We start from the raw sequence: 21358 nt of genomic DNA on the forward strand, positions 1-21358 counted from the left end.
CTAAATTTGGTTCAATTTGTAATCAGAGATAAGGTTAGATATGAGTAAGCCAATATCTTACTGAGCTTTTAGATGACTGGCTTGAGTTAGTACCTCTTTTCTTCTGAAACCTGATATAAAGTTTATTATTTCTAGAACTGAAAGGGTCCAAGAGGATTCATTGGAGCAGAGCTAGGTCCTGCTTGCTGACCCATGTTGGTTGCATATGGAAAATCCAGGGGTAGAGCTGAGAGAAATAAAAGTATGATACATGGTTTCTGAGATCTTAAGTTCTAGTACTGCTCATTTCTATGCAGTTTGATCACACAACCTTCTCAGCCAGACATTTAGAGACTGCCCTTTTGCTGAGCAAGGGAGGATCTACCAACTTCCTGCAACAGATGGCAAAGGAGAGATTTCTGTAGGGTTTTGCTAGCTGGGAATCAAGACTTGTTGCTAGAAGAGCTGATCTGCTAAGACTGGTACTCCAGAAATTAAAATCTAGTTTTGGTATTGACTCAAAATTTTAAATTAAAATAGATGGGAAATGCTGTATTTCACTGAATCTAAAATGGTCTGATGTTGGCACTCAATGATGTTGGCAGGCATCAACATGGTTACATAGTTTTCACATAATCATGTCTCGATTTCCACCAATGTTACTTGCCACTGGTATTTTTTTACTGATACAAGAATATTTAACTTGAAATCTGTCCTCTTAGCAAACTTTTAAGTGTATAATAAGTATTGTTAACTATAGGCATAATGTTATACAGCAGATCTCTAGAACTTTTTCATCTTAGATGTCACTGATGGATTAATAATAAAGTAATATTTTCTAAAATATTAGAACTTCCTCTTTCTCTTTAAACAGTGGCTATTTCTTTCTTCCAACAAAGAAGGCCTGCTTTGTAGTTTGACAGTGGGCTAGATCTGATGGACCTGACTGTCGATTGTAATCACGTAGAAATTTTTAAAAAATACAGATTTTGAGAGTCTACCGAAGGCTCAATGAATCAGAATGTCTAGAACAGAACCTTAGAATCTGTATTAAATGCAAAACTCAACACCCAGCCAGGTCTGAAAATTACTGCAAGAGAAAGAAACTGTTCTTAAACTTGTACACAGTATTTTACTCTCTAACTCTATCTGCTGCTAAAAAACTGAAAAATTACAGTTCTTTGCTCATCAAACCATGGATTAATTACGATACAAAGAAAACACCAAGCTAAAAGACTTCTATTATTATAGGTCTTACAACTAATTCAAGAGGAGACATAACTCATACGTATTTACTTTTTAACATCCTTACACTGGAGAGCTGGTAGACATAAAACGTTTAAGTAGCTGCAATCCCTCCTCTTCTCTCACCCTATCTGCTCCTTGCACTGTTGAGGACGTCTGTTGTCCTCTCCTGAAAGACTCTTTGCATCCTAGTTAAGATGCAAAGGAGATACCTCTTTTTATTAATATTGGTAAAACAGAACTCACACGGTTTAAAACAACATTGCAGAACGTAAAAACTATGCTTAAGATGTAGTCATGGGTGTTCAGTGAGTCTTAAGTCTCTTAAGATTTTTTATTTACTATGGTAAAATAAGTCTAAATGGCTCAGATTTGAACTCAAATGCAAGATGAAAACAAGTTCTGGTAGTCTATAATTCCATTAGACTCGTTTTCTCAACACAAGGATTATCTCTTAGTTTCAGGAACTTAGCTGCTCTCCGGGACAAAATCAAGCCTTTATCTACAAGCTACACAATACAGTAAAGTCAGGCTTCAGTCTATGAAGAAAAAGGAGAATCAAAAAACCATTGATCTATCACCCTTTTTATGCTGCATTATTCCTTTCAAAAGATAAAATATGCCTTTTTCTTTCTCCTTTGAAAAACAGACTTCTACCTTCTCCCCACCAAAAAGTTGTGCAAATAAAATAATTAACTAATAAAACTGTTACTCTCCACCCTTGGCAATAGGCATGGAAAGTAGCCAAAGGGTTTTTGGGCAACACATTCAAACTTTTTCTCCCGTGATGAATAAGTAACAAATCTACTGTATTTAGGACCACTTCTATTTTTTAAAATCAGATTATAATATTATCTTTTGATTTCATTATTTGTACCTGTGTGATTCAAGCAGACATTACACATATTAACTTATTATAAGACAAACACAGGTTTTAATCCTGGCTCCGCCTCAACTTACTATATGACTCTGAAGAAATCAATTCCTGCTTCTCAGCTATACAACTTTCTCATCCATAAAATGGAGATAATAACAACAAGCTAGTATGAGGATTACATGATATAAATGATGTAAAAGAATTTTGTAATTATTGAGCATTGTCCTTTTGAGGAATATTTATATTTAAAAATCAGAATTTTCAGTGAACTCCCTGGCAGCCCAGTGGTTAGGACTCGGCACATCCACTGCAGGGGGCAATGGTTCTATCCCTAGTCAGGGAACTAAGATACCACATGCCGTGCAGTGTGGCCATAAATAAATAGTTTTTAAAAATAAAATAAAATCAGAGACTTTTCTCAGGACTTGAAATTCTTATAGACTACGTAAAATGTATTTCTATTAGAAGTTTATAATAGCAACCAATATATAAATATTTTGAATATAAGAATCAAAAAGTAAAATTATGTATATATGCTATATACTCATATATTTTAAAATTTTAATATTAAATATTTTTACTGCCGTTAACTTTTGATTTCTGTCATCTACTCATTTCAGTGAATCAGGATTTTAACTGACATACTTAAGTGATACAGTTTATTGATCTGCATAAGAACAACTTTCAAATACAATAGCATTACCATTTACACAAAAGGAATCTGAATTGAAACAAAAAATCAGACTAAGTAAAAATTAAAATGATATGTTTGTATAAGTAACATTTTATTAATGGAATTAGACTGCCTAGGCGCAAATTTTTGTCTTTAGCATTTATTAACTGTGACCATGGGTAAGTTAAATTTACTTAAATTCTGTGCCCCAGTTTCCTCATCTATAAAATAGAAATGATAATATAGTACTGCCCTTATAGGGTTGTGAAGATTAAATGAAATATACCATGTAGTATGCTTTTAAACATATTTAGGGCATATAAATCAAATGTTAGAGACTATAATAGTGTTCTCCCAATAAAAATGGGGTATTAGTATGAAATTCAGTGGAAGGTTGGGGTTAATTCTTAGAAATGCTAGATGGATTACACTTACAGAGGGTAATAGGATTACATGGCATGAATCCTCAAGTTAGTATTTTAGGAAGAATGCTCAATACCAATTTGGTATACGTCACATTGCTGAAAAGCATCAGCAAAATTAAATTATTTTATAAGATTTGGTTGGGTTTCCAAAGTATTTATGGGTAGAATTTAGAAGGAAGTAGGACTGCCTCAATAATTGAGGAATTTTAAGAAAGTGGGTTTTTATTTTTATTTATTTATTTATTTATTTTTGAAAGTGGGTTTTTAAAGTAAACCAGATTTTCCTCAAGAGGAATTATTTAGTTATAAGGAAAACAGGTACATTTTACATTTAAATGTCACAGTTTTAAACTAGACTTGCATAACACAACTGTATATTATCTTGCTTTTATATACTATGTCTAGTACCATAAGATTACAGGTCACCAAACAAAACTTGACAACAAGCTTTTTATTCCTATTTCATTTCCATTCCATTTTTTTTCATTCTTCCCTCCCATTTCCACTTCCACTGTCTATTCATAAGCCATAAGTATATAAATAAGTAATTATATACATGAATAGCTCTCTTTTAATTTCTTAAATAACACAGGGTGATATGCCAATGGTCACACCTATTATTATTTTTTGTCCTACTCCTTTGACAAATAAAAATCTTGCTTTTGTAGCATCTCATATATATATATATGTTTAAATACATATGTGTCATATATATGATTTTATATCTAGAGATATCTTATATACAATCTATTACTCTCACTTCTTCCAAAGAGACAAGCAATTGAGGCAATAAAAAAGGAAAACCAGAATTTATGCAAAGATACACAGCAATCAAAGGAAAGAGGATTTTATATTTTAATAATTCCTATTGCTAATAGAAGATCCATTTATGTGAAATGTATATAAACTATATTTCATATTTCATCCAGCAAATCAAATATGGATACCAGAAAAGTAGATAGAGGTATTTGTTGTTTTTTTTGTTTATTTGTTTTTTTAAAAAATAAAGATTTCTTTTAAAATTTTGTTACACTGCCAAAAGACTACAAGGCATAATTTGTCCTTTTTCAGTACTCAGCACACAGCAAATATGCTACTTCCTAACTGGAACATGAAAACCAACCATAGGTGGCCTGGACATGTCAGAATACTTTAAATGCTACCAAGAGAATATTTTCTTCACTATTTTAAGGGAAATTAAATATGTGGCCTGAGTTCCCTCTCCCTGGGTCCAGCAGTTCATCTCTAAAGGTGATCTCTATCAAAACATAAATTTTCTCTGAAAACTGAGGATTTTTTAATCTGGTGATCATAAAACTTGTATTTTTCATTACTATAATAACCATGGTAAAAATTAATATACAAAATTTAAAACTCCAGCTGTAATTAAATTTAACTATAAATTTTAATGATTAAAAGATAGCCATTCATCTTTATGGTTCCTTTCTTCTTCAAATCCATTTAAGATATACTGAGTGCCCAAAAGTCACGCTAGCAGCTGCATTACTTTAAGTAAGCCTCACCTACTCTTTCCCCTGAAATCAAAACTATTTCCCATGAAAAACAAACTTTAAATAGCAGACCTTCCCAAACCGTCTTCCAAACTGATGATGGCTGCTTGCAGCTGATCCTGACTGACTGCTTCAAGAGACAGGCCCGGACGGGAGGACTCGGGGACGAGTGGTAACAGCAGAGCTCTGCTGGAGCGGCCTAACAAGCAGACAGTTGCCACAGTTTGAAATTCTGCTGAGCGGCTTGCTGCTGCCCACGATCATTCTCTGGCCAACATTGTCAGATCCAGTTAATTGTTAAATTGGGGATCCCTGGAAGGATTTATCATTCAAAGGAAGGTGACAGCCTATTTGCATCATTGCAAAGCATGACAAGAACTTATTCCTGGCGAGGTTAGCGTCTAAGATGCAGAATGTGTAGACGGATATGCAAAGAGGAGGCAGGTAAGATGCTTGAAACCAACAGTTCTCAGGAAAGAAAAATTAGTAGGGAGATAAATGAGATGAATTAGTCTTCCAACCCTGTACAATATTAAGACAGATGTAATGGACCACAGCATATCCCTAGTGTTGCAGCATTCATGATCTAATCAAGAAAGTGAACAGCAAGAATGAAAGAGGCAAATAGCACTTGAGATATTATCAGTACAAGTTTTCAGGGTTGGTTATTTTTATTTTCCTATGTTTGTCATGCATTTATCTAGTTAAGCTTTAGGGAAAGTAACTCACTTACCAATTACTGTTAAAATAAATAAAAGTGTGGCGACAGCTGATGTTCCATAAAACATGGTGCTGATATTACACGACAGCAGTTGTGTGTCATTCTGTGTGTTGGGCACTAAAACTGGTGGCAGCAAAAAGCCAACTGCAGTTCCAAGCTGTAAAAGGAACAGTTCTGTTAATTCTTCTTATTATAAGAGAAAAAGGTAATTAATACAACATAAAAAAACCCCACAAGTATAAGGTGTAAGGTGCTTTCATAAGCTCTAAAGAACCATGTTCTTATGTGTTTTTACCATTCTACTATTAAAGGAAAATTGCTGACAAATGTCTTCCCTATTCAATAAACATTTACTAAGCTGCAATCACTCAGAGGCTGCTGCTATAAAGTTGTGTAAGATACACTTCTTACCCTTTGGCTACTTAAATCAGAAAAGAGAATAAAAATACACATGCACACACACACAAAATGCTGAGAGAAAAGCTACAGAATGGGAAAAAATATCTGTAAAGCATATATTTGATAATTCTCTACTATGCAGAACATATAGAGAACTCTTACAACTCAACAACAAAAAAGACAAACATCCCAATTCAAAAATGGGCAAAGGACCTGAACAGACTTTTCTCCAAAGAAGATATACAAATGCCCAACAAGCACAGGAAAAAGTGCTCAATATTATTAGTTATTGGGGAAATGCAAATCAAAACTATATCCACTAGAATGGCTATAATTTATTTTTTTCATTTATTTTTATCAGTTGGAGGCTAATTACTTTACAATATTGTAGTGGTTTTGCCATACATTGACATGAATCAGCCATGGATTTACATGTGTTCCCCATCCTGATCCCCCCACCCACCTCCCTCCCCATCCCATTCCTCTGGGTCTTCCCAGTGCACCAGCCCTGAGCACTTGTCTCATGCATCCAACCTGGGCTGGTGATCTGTTTCACCCTTGATAGTATACTTATTTCATTGCTGTTCTCTCAGAACATCCCACCCTCGCCTTCTCCCACAGAGTCCAAAAGTCTGTTCTGTACATCTGTGTCTCTTTTTCTGTTTTGCATATAGGGTTATTGTTACCATTTTTAAAAATTCCATATATATGCGTTAGTATACTGTATTGGTCTTTATCTTTCTGGCTTACTTCACTCTGTATAATGGGCTCCTGTTTCATCCATCTCATTAGAACTGATTCAAATGAATTCTTTTTAATGGCTGAGTAATATTCCATTGTGTATATGTACCACAGCTTCCTTATCCATTCGTCTGCTGATGGGCATCTAGGTTGCTTCCATGTCCTGGCTATTACAAACAGTGCTGCGATGAACATTGGGGTACACGTGTCTCTTTCAGATCTGGTTTCCTTGGTGTCTATGCCCAGGAGTGGGATTGCTGGGTCATATGGCAGTTCTATTTCCAGTTTTTTAAGGAATCTCCATACTGTTCTCCATAGTGGCTGTGCTAGTTTGCATTCCCACCAACAGTGTAAGAGGGTTCCCTTTTCTCCACACCCTCTCCAGCACTGATTGCTTGTAGACTTCTGGATAGCGGCCATCCTGACTGGCGTGTAATGGTACCTCATTGTGGTTTTGATTTGCATTTCTCTGATAATGAGTGATGTGGAGCATCTTTTCATGTGTTTGTTAGCCATCTGTATGTCTTCTTTGGAGAAATGTCTGTTCAGTTCTTTGGCCCATTTTTTGATTGGGTCATTTATTTTTCTGGAATTGAGCTGCAGGAGTTGCTTCTATATTTTTGGTCGTTTCTTTCGTTTCTTTAGGTAGATATACTCCTAAGTATTTTATTCTTTTTGTTGCAATGGTGAATGGTATTGTTTCCTTAATTTCTCTTTCTGTTTTCTCATTGTTAGTGTATAGGAATGCAAGGGATTTCTGTGTGTTAATTTTATATCCTGCAACATTACTATATTCATTGATTAGCTCTAGTAATTTTCTGGTAGAGTCTTTAGGGTTTTCTATGTAGAGGATCATGCTGTCTGCAAACAGTGAGAGTTTTACTTCTTCTTTTCCTATCTGGATTCCTTTTATTTCTTTTTCTGCTCTGATTGCTGTGGTCAACACTTCCAAAACTATGTTGAATAGCAGTGGTGAGAGTGGGCACCCTTGTCTTGTTCCTGACTTTAAGGGAAATGCTTTCAATTTTTCACCATTGAGGATAATGTTTGCTGTGGGTTTGTCATATATAGCTTTTATTATGTTGAGGTATGTTCCTTCTATTCCTGCTTTCTGGAGAGTTGTTTTTTTTTTTTTTCTGGAGAGTTTTTATCATAAATGGATGTTGAATTTTGTCACAGGCTTTTTCTGCATCTATTGAGATAATCATATGATTTTTATCTTTCAATTTGTTAACATGGTATATTACATTGATTGATTTGCGGATATTAAAGAATCCTTGTATTTCTGGGATAAAGCCCACTTGGTCATGATGTATGATCTTTTTTAATATGTTGTTGGATTCTGTTTGCTAGAATTTTGTTAAGGATTTTTGCATCTATGTTCATCAGTGATATTGGCCTGTAGTTTTCTTTTTTGTGTGGCATCTTTGTCTGGTTTTGCTGTTAGGGTGATGGTGGCCTCATAGAATGAATTTGGAAGTTTGCCTTCTTCTGCAATTTTCTGGAAGAGTTTTAGTAAGATAGGTGTTAGCTCTTCTCTAAATTTTTGGTAGAATTCAGCTGTGAAGCCATCTGGTTCTGGGCTTTTGTTTGCTGGAAGATTTCTGATTACAGTTTCGATTTCCATGCTTGTGATGGGTCTGTTAAGATCTTCTATTTCTTCCTGGTTCACTTTTAGAAAGTTATACTTTTCTAAGAATTTGTCCATTTCTTCCAAGTTGTTCATTTTATTGGCATATAGCTGCTGGTAGTAGTCTCTTATGATCCTTTGTATTTCAGTGTTGTCTGTTGTGATCTCTCCATTTTCATTTCTAATTTTGTTGATTTGGTTCTTCTCTCTTTGTTTCTTGATGAGTCTGGCTAACGGTCTGTCAATTTTATTTACCTTTTCAAAAAACCAGCTTTTAGCTTTGTTGATTTTTGCTATGGTCTCTTTTGCATTTATTTCTGCCCTAATTTTTAAGATTTCTTTCCTTCTACTAACCCTCAGGTTCTTCATTTCTTCCTTCTCCAGTTGCTTTAGGTGTAGAGTTAGGTTATTTATTTGACTTTTTTCTTGTTTCTTGAAGTAAGCTGGTATTGCTATGAACCTTCCCCTTAGCACTGCTTTTACAGTGTCCCATAGGTTTTGGGTTGTTGTGTTTTCATTTTCATTCGTTTCTATGCATATTTTGATTTCTTTTTTGATTTCTTCTATGATTTGTTGGTTATTCAGAAATGTGTTCAAAGAGGACACAAATAGATGGAGAAATATATCGTGTTCATGGATTGGAAGAACCAATATTGTGAAAATGACTATACTACCCAAAGCAATCTATAGATTCAATGCAATCCCTATCAAGCTACCAACGGTATTTTTCACAGAACTAGAACAAATAATTTCACAGTTTGTATGGAAATACAAAAAACCTCGAATAGCCAAAGCAATCTTGAGAAAGAAGAATGGAACTGGAGGAATCAACCTGTCTGACTTCATGCTCTACTACAAAGCCATAGTCAACAAGACAGTATGGTACTGGCACAAAGACAGAAATATAGATCAATGGAACAAAATAGAAAGCCCAGAGATAAATCCACGTACCTATGGACACCTTATGTTCAACAAAGGAGGCAAGGATATACAATGGAAGAAAGACAACCTCTTTAACAAGTGGTGCTGGGAAAACTGGTCAACCACTTGTAAAAGAATGAAACTAGAACACTTTCTAACACCATATACAAAAATAAACTCAAAATGGGTTAAAAATCTAAATGTAAGACCAGAGACTATAAAACTCCTAGAGAAGAACATAGGCAAAACACTCTCTGACATAAATCACAGCAGGATCCTCTATGACCCATCTCCCAGAATATTGGAAATAAAAGCAAAAATAAACAAATGGGACCTAATGAAACTTAAAAGCTTTTGCACAACAAAGGAAACTATAAGCAAGGTGAAAAGACAGCCTTCAGAATGGGAGAAAATAATAGCAAATGAAGCAACAAAGGATTAATCTCAAGAATGGCTATAATTTTTTTAAAAACCCAGAAAATAACAAATGTTGTTATGATGTAAAGAAACTGGAACTCTTGTACAATGTTAATAAGATTGCAAACAGCACAGTTACCAAGGAAAACAACTTGGCAGTTCCTTAAAAAGTTAAACATAGAATTACTATATAACCCAGTAATTCCTCTCTTAGGTATATACCCCCCAAACTGAAAACAGGTATTGAATATTGCACATGAATATCCAAAGCAGTCCTATTTGCAATAGCCAAAAGGTGGAAACAATCAAACTATCCATCAATGAATAAACAAAACATGGTATATTATTCAATGAAACATTATTTAGAGAATGAAATACCGAGAGATGCTGTAGCATGGGTGAACTTTGAAAACATGCTAAAAGAAGCCAGACACAAAAGGTCACATACTGTATGATTTTTTTTTTTTGTATGTATGATTTTATTTATATGCAGTATTAGACTAGGGAAATCCATAGGGAAAAAGCAGATTAGTGGTTGCGAGGGGCTAGAGAGAGGGGGAAAATGAGGAGTGATTGCTTAGTGGAAATGGGTCTTCTTTGAGGGCAGATGAAAATGTTTGGGAACTAGAGGTGATGGCTGTACAACAGTATGAATGGATTAAATGCCACACAGATGTACACTTAAAAATGATTAATTTCATGTGAATTTCACCTCAGTAAAATAAAATTGGTCTGACTACGATAATCACAACAAGAGAAATAAAACCAAGATATTAAAGGAGCTTCAACGGAGCAAGAGATCCTATTCTTTGAAGGTGAGAAGGGCCAAGATAGGTTTCAAAAAGGAGGCTGAGGCAGAGACAGGAACATTTACCAAATATTTCACTTTCTCCCTATAAAAAGCTGGGTAGAGACAATTAAATGTGTAATTACGAGTGTGGTAAGTGCAGAACTGTGATGAGAAGGAGAGGCTGTCAAGACTGTCAGGATCGTGTAATTGATCATCCAAGCAAGAATACTAGTCGGAGTGAAGGGGACTCCATGAGCAGTTGTGCTGGACAACAGGTATACACCTGAACTATTCCAGGCCAGTTGGAACATATGGTCACCTTAGTCAAGACAGTACTTTGGAGGAGCATCTTATATAGACTTGGGGTTCCGGAAAAATTTCTGAAGGGGTAAAGATCCAGATAAGAAGTTAGAGTTAGCCAAGTGAACAAGAAATGTTCCCAGTCAAGGACATCATGTTCACAGAAAACAGAGAGCATGACCTTATGTAAAACTGGTCAAACCCAGGTCTCCTGCACTGCAGGCAAATTCTTTACTGTCTCAGCCACCAGGGAAGCCCTGAGAAACTCAAAGTAGTGCACAATTTCCCTCAGAGCAAAGGAAGCATTTGTATGTGAGGAACAGGGGCTGCAGACAGGTGATGCTGAGCAACTGGCAGAAGGCAGAACAGGAAGTCTGACTTTGTCATCTTAAGAGAGTTTGACTTTTTTCCCCTAAGGGCAATGGAAGACAATGCAGGCGGGGCAAGCGAGTGCCCAGGACAGATTTGCACATTAGAAAGACCACACTGGATGAATGTGGAGAATTAGAGGGAAGAAAGCATGAGCTGCAGATAGGCAAATCAGTTAGCAAAGCTCTAGGTGACAGCTGCAGGTGGCCAAGGCTAAGATGCGGCCGTAGAAATGGAGAGCAATGAGCTAGAAGACAAGGCAAATTTTGATTGGTGGGGTCATGTGGGAGAGTCAAGTGTTAATACCTGGCTGACCAGAATCTATATGAGTCTGAAGCTCATTAATTTATTGAATACATTCTTTCGGAGAAACTACAACGTGCCAGGCACTATAGTAAATGCTGTACATTCAGACTATGTGCCTACTTAATGAAATCGAGCATCTAATGGTGGGGATGGGAGATTAATAATTATTAACAATTACTATGGCACAGATGGTAAAGAATCTGCCTGCAATGTGGGAGATCTGGGTTTGATCCCTGGGTCAGGAAGATACCATGGAGAAGGAAATGACAACTCACTTCAGTATTCTCGCCTGGAGAATTCCATGGACAGAGGAGCCTGGTGGGCTACAGTTCATGGGGTCACAAAGAGTTGGACATGACTGAGCGACTAACACTTTATAAATATATCAGACAGTGATAAGCACTACACACAGGATTAAAGAACAATGGTGTAATAACAGATTGACTGGGCAACTTTAAATGGGATCCTCAGGAAATGCCACTGAATGATATTTAAAATGAATTTAAACTGAGAGCAGAGTGATAATAAAGTTGTAACAATGTGATCCTATGAAGAAGAACCTTCCAGGCAGAAAGAATGTTTTTGCAAAGGCCCTTATGCAAAATGCAAGCTTAGTGTTGTTTAAGCAACCAAAAACATATTAGTAAAGTTTTGTCAGAGTAAAGAATTTAGATTTAATTTTAATTACTATGAAAAATCACTGGAGAGTTCAAAGCACAGTTATGACATGATCTGATCTATGTTTTACAAAGTCCCTGGTGGCCCAGTGGTTGATTCCAAGCTTCCAACGCAGAGGGTGCAGGTTCCATCTCTGGTCAGGGAACTAGATTCCACACGTCAGAGCTAAGACTAGCCAAATAAATAAATAAAAAAGGTTCTCTTGGGAATTCCCTGATGGTCCAGTGTTATGACGCCATGCTTTCACTGCTGGGGCAATCTCTGGTTGGCTAAAGATGCAGAGCTGGGGGTCGTGAGCAACTGCACAGCTACTAGAGACAAGAAAGGATGAGAACACTTAGGGAGAAGGTAGGAGGAAGGCCCAGAATGACGCTAAGTGTCAGAGGGAAATCAACCTATAAGAAAACATTTCTATTTACTATTCATGGAATAGATAATCCAGAGGCAAGGAGTTGATATTTCCATCATGCTCAATGAAGCATTAATCTTGAGTATAATTTTGTAAATGAGAAATATTTTAAAGAAACAGTTCCTACCCAAACATGCAGAAGCAACCAACTAAAATATGTCACAAGTTATTTTCAATATACAACTACATTTCAAACTATCCCTTCGTCTGTACTTTTAAAGGAAATAAATAAAAGCAGTAGGCCCACATGTGGAGTTCCTCTTTACACGATTTTAAATAGATTTTACTGTGATCTTGAAACAAGTGTTAGACCAGAAGCAAGAGAGTAACATTCCTTTGTTACACAGCTGCTACTGCTACTGCTTAGTCACTTGAGTCCTGTGGGACTCTGTGCAACCACTGGACTGTAGCCCACCAGGCTCCTCTGGAAAGCTCCAGGCAAGAGTACTGGAGTGGGTTACATAGCTACATGTAGTGATATATGCATAGAGAGAGGTGACGTTTTTGTTATAGCTTTTTAACTTGATTCTTCTCAAGCTGAATGAACACTCAATATAATTTACACAAATCATCATAGGACTCCATATGCAAAATTTAAATTACATTAAAAGGACCATTTTGCAAATAACACACATGCGCGTGTGCACACAAACACACATACACATATTTTACCTAATAATGCTACTGAAATGCTAATGGAATTTGAACCTATTGTGTTGGTAAAGTCTACGAAACACCTTAATGGAGACTTGGCAAAATAAGCCACCTTTTTACAATGAATTCCATGATATGTGATTTATCTTGCATTTTCTCACCATCAAAAGTTGGTAACTGGACACAGTAATGCTGTGAGGTCCTTATCATTAGAATATTTGGCAATCGTTTATAAACGTCTGCTATGTACCAGGCACTCCACTGACTGCTAATACGTAAAATCAAACAGAAGTTGTTCACACTGACCACTCAAACTAAGAACAAAATTCTTGACTCCAACACCTTCCTTTTGCAAAGAATACACTGGTGACAAATATAATACCTATCCTAGTCTCCTTCACTGCTGCACTCATAAGTGTTATGCATTTATGGGCATATACCATTAATTACTTTACAGGTAATTCTCAGAAATAACAAGGTAGTCATTTTAAACTGGTTTTGAAAGTTCTGTTTCCACAAATAAACCAAACCCCCTCTTTCATCCAAGACTGCTTTCTATTTTATGACTACTTATCTCCTCTCCTTCCTTTATAGAATGCCTCCTAAGGGTTCATCCATATACCTAGACCCCGCGGCCTAAACCGTTTTATCTGGTCCTTAAGGATTCGATTTTCACCTATCACCCAGTCCTTACCTGATTCCCTAGCACGGCGGTGGCGCAAGCTGTGGACACTTCCTTGGGCCCAAACCACACTGAAGCGATGTGGGAGGGCAAGCCGAGGATGAACACCTGGGCCACGGAGCACAGGCACTGGCCCAGCATGGAGACCCAGAAGAGATGCTGCTGCACGCTGCCGCACTTGATCCAGGCGCCCAGGCAGTTGAGGCCGGAGCCCAGCAGGGCGGTGAGCCGCAGGCCTCTGGTATCCAGCAGCCAGGTGGCCGGGAAGATGAGGGGCACGTAGGCCAGCATGTACACCATGGACAGCCAGTCGATGTGCAGCGAGGAGACGTTGTAGAAGCCCTCGAAGACGTTGCTGATGATGCTGTACTGGATCCACTGGAAGGCGTTCACCAGGGAGTAGGCGCTGAAAATCAGGAGCACGACAAAGCGCCTCGGGGAGAGCGCGATCCGGGGCACCAGGGTGCCCTCGCCCCCCGGGGTCTCCTCGCCCGGGTCCTTGGGCAGCAGCCGGGCCTGGGTCTCCTCCTCCGGGGCCAGCGGAGTCTTCGGCCCGTCCGGGGTTCCCGAGGCGGCGGTCTTGGGGCTGTCCCGAGAAACCCCGCTCAAGGCCAGGAAGCCGGCCGTGGGCCCGTTCTGCGTCTCCGCGCTCACCTTTCCGGCCGGCGTGTCCCCCGGGACCGGGAGGTATCCATTCACGGGCGGGTGTCCGTTCGCCACCGCGGTCCCCTCCTCATCGTCCGGCCGCGCCATGTCCCTGGGCTCCCCGGAGCCGCCGGGCGCCCCCGCTCTCCTCCCAGCCCTGCACCCCTCCCCCAGACGGCGCCCCGAGGCCCTCCTTGCACCCCACCCCCCAAAACTCCTACCCCTCGGCCCGGCGCTCCTGCGACGGTCTCCCCAGCCGGGGGAGCCTGGGTGTGAACCGAAAGCAGCAAAGCCGCGCCGCCTGAGTCCGCAGGCGAGGTCCTGGTCCCCACTCGCGGCCCGGGCGTGCGTCCGCCCGGGTGCCAGGCCGGGTAGGCGAACGCAGCGTCACCGCGAGGTGACGGCTCGCGGACCAATCAGCGAGCGCCCTCGCCCACGAGAGCCAATCGGAGCGCGTCCTGAGGGGCAGGGCGGGGCAGATTTTGCCGGGTGGCGGAGGAGGAAGGCCACGCTGGAGGTCGCGCGGCTGGGTGATCGCCCCCGTGAAGGATGCCGTGGGCAGAAGTCCTCAGACTCGGGGATGGGCGGACGGACGGGCGAGAGGCGACCCTTGGATCGAGTAACTTGGGAGGGGAGCGAGGGGGTAGGAGACAGGGCAGAGACAAAGAGGCGGCCATCAGTCTCTCCGCTTAGAGGGGCTCCCCTAGCGCCAAGTCTGATCCTGGCAGAGGACGAACTTGGCCTCCTTAGCCCAGTGCAGCTGTCTGTCGATATCAGACCCTGCCTGGAGAGCAGACTGGACCAGGTTTCATGATTCGTACTATCTCGGCATTGGAAAAACGCAAGAAAGCATTCTGTTCCGAGTAAAGAGATTTCTTCAGAAATCTGCCCTTGTGAAATTGGAATTTCCTGGGGATGTGTTGTGTCTGAGCAGGCCCAGTTGCTTAACGGTCTCGCTTGCACCAACACTTGCAGTTAGTAGTTAACTGAACTCATTCTTTGGCTTCCAGGTACCAAACTTGCTTTGAAAGGAATGTTCCCCACACCATCATGGGCTCTGGGGAATAAAAAAAATAGAAAGCAGACATATTCCCTGCTCTAAAGAGCGCACGTGGCCTTGTAAGTCTTTTTGGACAACAGAAAATCTCAGCCCTGCTACTTCTTGGGAAACTAAATTTGAAGAAAAAAGGAAAAGACTCCAAGTGGCTTCCCTGGTAAAGAATCTGCCTGGAATGAGGGAGACCTGGGGTTGATCCTTGGGTCAGGAAGAGACCCTGAAAAAGGGAATGGGTATCAACTCCAGTATTCTTGCCTGGGGAATTCCATGGACAGAGGAGCTTAGCCCGCTACAGTCCATGGGATCAGAGTGAGTCGGAGTGGACTGAACGACTTTCACTTTCACATTATTTATTTGTTCTAGTTGGAGTGTGATTGCTTTACAGTGTTTTGTTTATTTATGCTATACAACAATGTGAATCACCTATTTGTTGTTGTTCAGTCACTCAGTTGTGTCTGACCCTTTGGGACCCCATGGACTGCAGCAATATGTATGTATATATGCCCTCTGTTTTGAGCCTATGGGCAGCTCCCCATCACAGGGCTCTAGGTCATCACAGAGCACCTAGCTGAGCTCCCTGTGCATACACCAGCTTCCCGCTATCTATCTATGGACCATTTTTCTAGACACATATTCATTATTAAAGGGAAATTGAAACTAGGGGTATTTCACAATGGATTTAATATTAAAAAGTGTTGCTACCGAGAATGCTAAAACCTGATACACTTTCTTTTTATTGCTTCTTAACATCATTATTTTGGTAGCATATAAATCTATTATCAGATACTTCTCAGTGAAGGTGAAAACTACATAATCCTAAACCTTAAGGAATTTTAATGTCTTCCTTAGTCATCCTACGTAAATTGCACACTCCACCCTAACTGCCTCCCCTGCTTTATTTTTCTCCTTAATGCTTAGCACACTCTAAAATGTCCTTTATTTTACATTTCTTTTCTTTTTTTGGTTATTTCCTCCTTCCCCACTAAAATGTAAGTTCCTTGAAGGCAGGGCTGAAAGTTTGTTACATTGATGCTGTTGCTGCTTACTGAGAATTTGGACCAGTACCTACCAGTAGGTTTTCAATAAATATGTACTGAATGATTGCAACTAACAAGCTTTGTATATTTTAAATAATTACTTACTTTGTAAGTGAATCTATTTCTTTTTAAAAAAAACTTGCAAATTTCTTCTACAAATATGATTTTTTAACTTTGATTTAGATATTATTTTAGATAACTTAGTGATGTCCCCGAGTGAACAAACGAATAACTAAATCCAGAGGACTTCATTCTGTTAAAAAGTCTATTTTATGGATTTCTGAGAAACGAACTAATTGCTTTGCATAATATTCAGCACAACTTACTATTCATTATTCTGAGGCTTTTTACATACCTTCATGTACTAGGAAACCTTCTACATAGTTCACCAAAAAAACAAAAAACCAATTGTTCAGAAAGTGAATCTGGTGTATAGAATTTAATTTTAGATCTTTTTTTTTGAAGTATAATGACCTACAACATGTTAATTCCAGGTGCACAATATAGTGTTTTCCTTTTTCCATATTTCTATACATTTCAAAATGATCCCCAGCAATGGGTAGAATTTTAAATGCACCTTTCTTTACTTGCCCCATTAGTACCTCCAATCCACATGTTCACAGTAAACAGTCAGGTATCTACAAACTTCTCACCCCCTTCTTGAAATCAAAAAGTAGCAAAGTACATTAGGGCCCCATTTTCTCCATTATCCAGTGAAGGCTCTATTTCCCCATTATCCAGTGAAGGTTGGAGATTGTCTTCTGCCAGATTGGAAAGATAACTCTCCTTTCAGCACAGAGGCAGCTTCCAGAATGCCCTGCAGGGAGGCGCTTCTCTCTGATTGTTGAGGCTCCATCTGTTTAAAAATAACTTGTATTTTCTATGGTCCTTAGCAAGAAGGAATGGGATTGGGAGTCCTCTGAGTGTCCTGGACACCAGTTAGCATGGTATCTAATTTCCCTCCATGGTGGAATTCCCTGGCAATCCAGTGGTTAAGACACCACGGTTCCACTGCAGGGAGCACAGGTTTGATCCCTGGCTGGGGAACTAAGATTCTCCGTGCCATGCAGCCTGGCCAGCAAAATAAAAAATTGCCTTCCACACTATCACCAGCTCGAGCCTGTCTTATTCTTGCCCACCTTATCTTTTGCCTTCCCTGCACTTAACGAAATTCTGTATCTGACTCTGTCATCATCATGGAGCATAGCAGCAAGAGGATTTAGAATAGTAAAGAAGAGTATCAGACCTCAAGCCTGGCTACTTGGAGTTGAATTCCAGCTTCAGTATTCACATAACTGTGTGAACTTGGGCAAGTTACTGAGCTGATCTGTAATAGTACATGCCTTATAAGACTGTTAATATGAGCATTGAGTGAGGAAAGAACACCTGGCACATGATTTAGGTATTCTTAGTTACAGTTATTGAGATAGTCTACTATAGGTTTCCCAGGTGGTGCTAGGGGTAAAGAACCTGCCTGCCAATGCAGGAGATGTGAGAGACGTGGGTTCGATCCCTGGGTTAGGAGGATCCCCTGGAGGAGGGCATGGCAACCTACTCCAGTATTCTTGCCTGGAGAATCCCATGGACAGAGGAGCCTGGCGGGCTACAGTCCATAGGATCGCAAAGAATGGGACACGACTGAAGTGACTTAACACGGGCACACACTTGAGGGCCCAGGCTCCAGAGCCAAACAAACTGGACTCAAACCCTAGCTGTTGGACTTATAGTTGCATGACTGGATTAGTTACTCTGTGCCTCAGTTTCCACAGGGAAAGGGGGGGGACAATATTCTTCATAAGATTGTTGTGAGAAATAAATGGCTAATAAATATAAAGAACTTAAATTTGTCTTGACCACTGATATATAGTAATACTCAGTAAAATGTTGTCCAGAGCCATTATTATCAGCTCATGTCTCCTCAAAGTCATAGCTCATTCTCATGTGTTCTTAGATTTGATCCCATCTTGTCTTTCTTTTTTTTTTTTTTTTAATGTGGACCATTTTTAAAGTCTTTATTGAATTAGTTACAATATTACGTTTTGTTTTTTGGTGGTGAGGCATGTGGGATCTTAGCGCCCCAATCAGGGGTCAAACCCATACCCCTTGTATTAGAAGGTGAATTCTTTTTTTTTAATTATTATTGTTTTTATACTTGGAGGATAATTGCTTTACAATGTTGTATTGGTTGCTGCCACACAACAATTTTTGCCACAACTCACACTTATGGCTGTGAATCTGCCCTCCTTCTTGAACCTCCCACCTGCCCCCCCGCCCCATGCCATCTTACCCCTCTAGGTTGTTACAGAGCACTGTTTTGAGCTCCTTATGTTAGACAGCAACTTCCCACTAGCTAGCTATTTTACATATGGTAATACATATGTTTCAGCACTATTTCAATTCATCCCACCCTCTCCTTCCCCTGCTGTGTCCACAAGTCCGTTCTCTATGTCTGCCTGCAAATATTCATCAGTTATCATTGGTACTGGTTCATCAGTACCATTTTTCTAGATTCCATATATATGTGTTAATATACAATATTTGTTTTCTCTTTCTGACTTACTTCACTCTGTATAACAGGATCTTTAGACCAAATTTATAGTGGTAGACCTCCTCCCTGGAAGATGATCTGAGGATGTCCCTAAAAGGTAGCATGCAATGGCATATACTAATTACACTTACCTCATAGGAAGAAGCCAATAGGTGACATACCTAGACAAGAGTTGACATATCTAGACAACATGTGACATATCTAGACAAGAGTTAGAGGCAATCTGTGTTGGACTAGGTATGTTGTGGATAGAATTTCCAAACTCCAGGGAAAAGTGAGCTATGTGAGATTTAAGATTTCTTCTGACTTTAAATTTCTTTGATTTATGAAAATTAAGATATTTCCTATGAAAGGATTTGACAAAATTCATATGTTCTTTCACAAAGTTCCAGAAAGTAATGAATGAGGTACAGAAAGGAAAAAACTCAGTAGTATCTCTCTGTATTATCATTCTAATCTCTTAACCCTTGCCTCCTCTCTCTTGAGGCTTCAGTGGTAGGTACTTATTAACCAGTTTAGGTATGAATCATACTTTATACAGTATCACATGTTTGGATATATAACATGACACGAACCTTCATCTCTGCCAGAGAGGACAGTACTGAGACCATCACTTGGTTGGGAGTCAAGAGGAGATTGAGCCACTTTATGGATGTGGAATGCCAAGTCTGAGACAGATCTGAATACGTCATAGTTCAGCGATGTGAGATCTGAATGATACCCAGGAGCCAAGGTCCAAGATACAATTAAGAGTGATGTGGCTGTTCCTGAGCAAAGGTTTCCTGAAGACTAAGAGGGTATGTTACAAACCAGAACAAAGTCACTAGATGTCAAATCCACGTGTCATGGAGCGGGGGTACACTTTAGCAGCACTGTTTTCGTTGGAACCACTGTTACCATGTGCTTCCCTGAGTAGCCAAGGCAATGCTGTTCTATTCTGTGGAAAGGTTAAGTTGGGAATAAAGGTGGAGAAAGCTGGAAATTAGAATCCTCCCAGATGTACTTTCCCCCATTGAAATGTACCCCTCCCTGCCCCATTGAAGTGATTTACCTGTATGTATACGCTACCTTCCTAGAAAAAGAATACTAGGGTTTTCCCTTCTGTGTGTTTTCATTTTTTTCTTCATCCGTGGTACCAGTTGAGTCCATCAGTACTGGAGGTCCCCTACATATGAAACATCAAGCTGTGAACTTTCAAAGAGGCATCAGGCATGAATGAAATTACAGCTTGCCCTCCACCTCCTATTGCTGATAATCCTTCAATTTTACCATCTCCTATCTCCACTCCCTCCTCCAGTCAGAAACTCTTCTTGCTCAGTGCCAGGCCCTGAATGCTAACTGTACTACTGTGTTTTTCAAGGTATTGTCCCATAAGATTAAAAATGTTTTTATTTTTTGTGTTTGTTTTTATGCATTATTAGTATGAAAAGTACTATAAATCTGTTACAGTACAGTACTATATAGCTGACTGTGTTAGCTGGGTACTTAGGCTAATTTGTTTGACTTATAAACCAATTAGACCTATGAACGTGCTCTCGAAATGGAACTTGTTTGTATGCAGGGGACTTAGTGTACAATGATACCAAACAGACAGGATAGAGCAGATTATTCTGCCATATTTCTAGATCTTCGAGTTGCACACCAAATCTAGGACTGATCACTCCACATTTGTTTAACCACCCATAAGGTTCACAATTTTCCCAGCTCTGTGATCATTAATGACTTAAAATTGACCAATGTAACCATACTTCAGCATCAGTTAGAAACCGGGCAATGACTTTGAAGCAGTGCCTGATAAGAATTTGGCATTTGGGTCTCCTTGACATTGCTGATACTCTTGAGAGCATCAGCCAGGTAATTCATGCATACCATTGTAGTGGCATTGGAGGATGGTGGAAACTACGTGTACCTTTTTGTGTAGGTGTGCTAGGAATTCAGTGCTGCAGTGGGAAGAACATCCTGCCCTAAAACCTCCCACAGATTTGCTAAATTTGGTCCTGCCTTTCCTATCTCGCTTAAAATTTGGCTATTGAGTGATTTAAGTATAACCAATGTCAAATCACAGTAAATTGTCCATGTTACATCTTGTTCCTATTTCGTTTACCTAAATGAATTTATCAGATTTCTAGTTGGCATGTTGGTTTTAAAGATGGTGAGATTCAGAACAACAAATTTAAAGTTTTCCATTCACACATTTATTTCTGACTGACTGCTCCCCTACTCCAGCTGTATTCATTTGAATTTATTTTGTTTGTTTTTTAATGGTGAGGGAGGATTTTGTGCTCAGAAAAACAAAAAGTGGTTGCTGCTGCTGCTAAGTTGCTTCAGTCGTGTTCGACTCTGT

At 39.4% G+C, this 21358-nt stretch overlaps 1 protein-coding gene across 1 annotated transcript in view; it reads right to left on the reverse strand.

The window, feature by feature from the left end:
- FLVCR1 (FLVCR heme transporter 1) overlaps positions 1-14663 on the reverse strand; it is a 28178-nt gene extending 13515 nt beyond the window's left edge. The window contains exons 1-2 of the mRNA XM_043923871.1: positions 13740-14663; positions 5444-5588 (exon numbers count right to left, since the gene is read on the reverse strand). Of these exons, the coding sequence (XP_043779806.1) occupies positions 5444-5588; positions 13740-14480 (886 nt within the window). The 5' untranslated portion in view covers positions 14481-14663. The remainder of the gene's footprint in view (positions 1-5443; positions 5589-13739) is intronic.
- Positions 14664-21358: the final 6695 nt, after the last annotated feature.

Source organism: Cervus elaphus, chromosome 14, assembly GCF_910594005.1.
Source record: "Cervus elaphus chromosome 14, mCerEla1.1, whole genome shotgun sequence".
Lineage (NCBI taxonomy): Eukaryota > Metazoa > Chordata > Mammalia > Artiodactyla > Cervidae > Cervus > Cervus elaphus.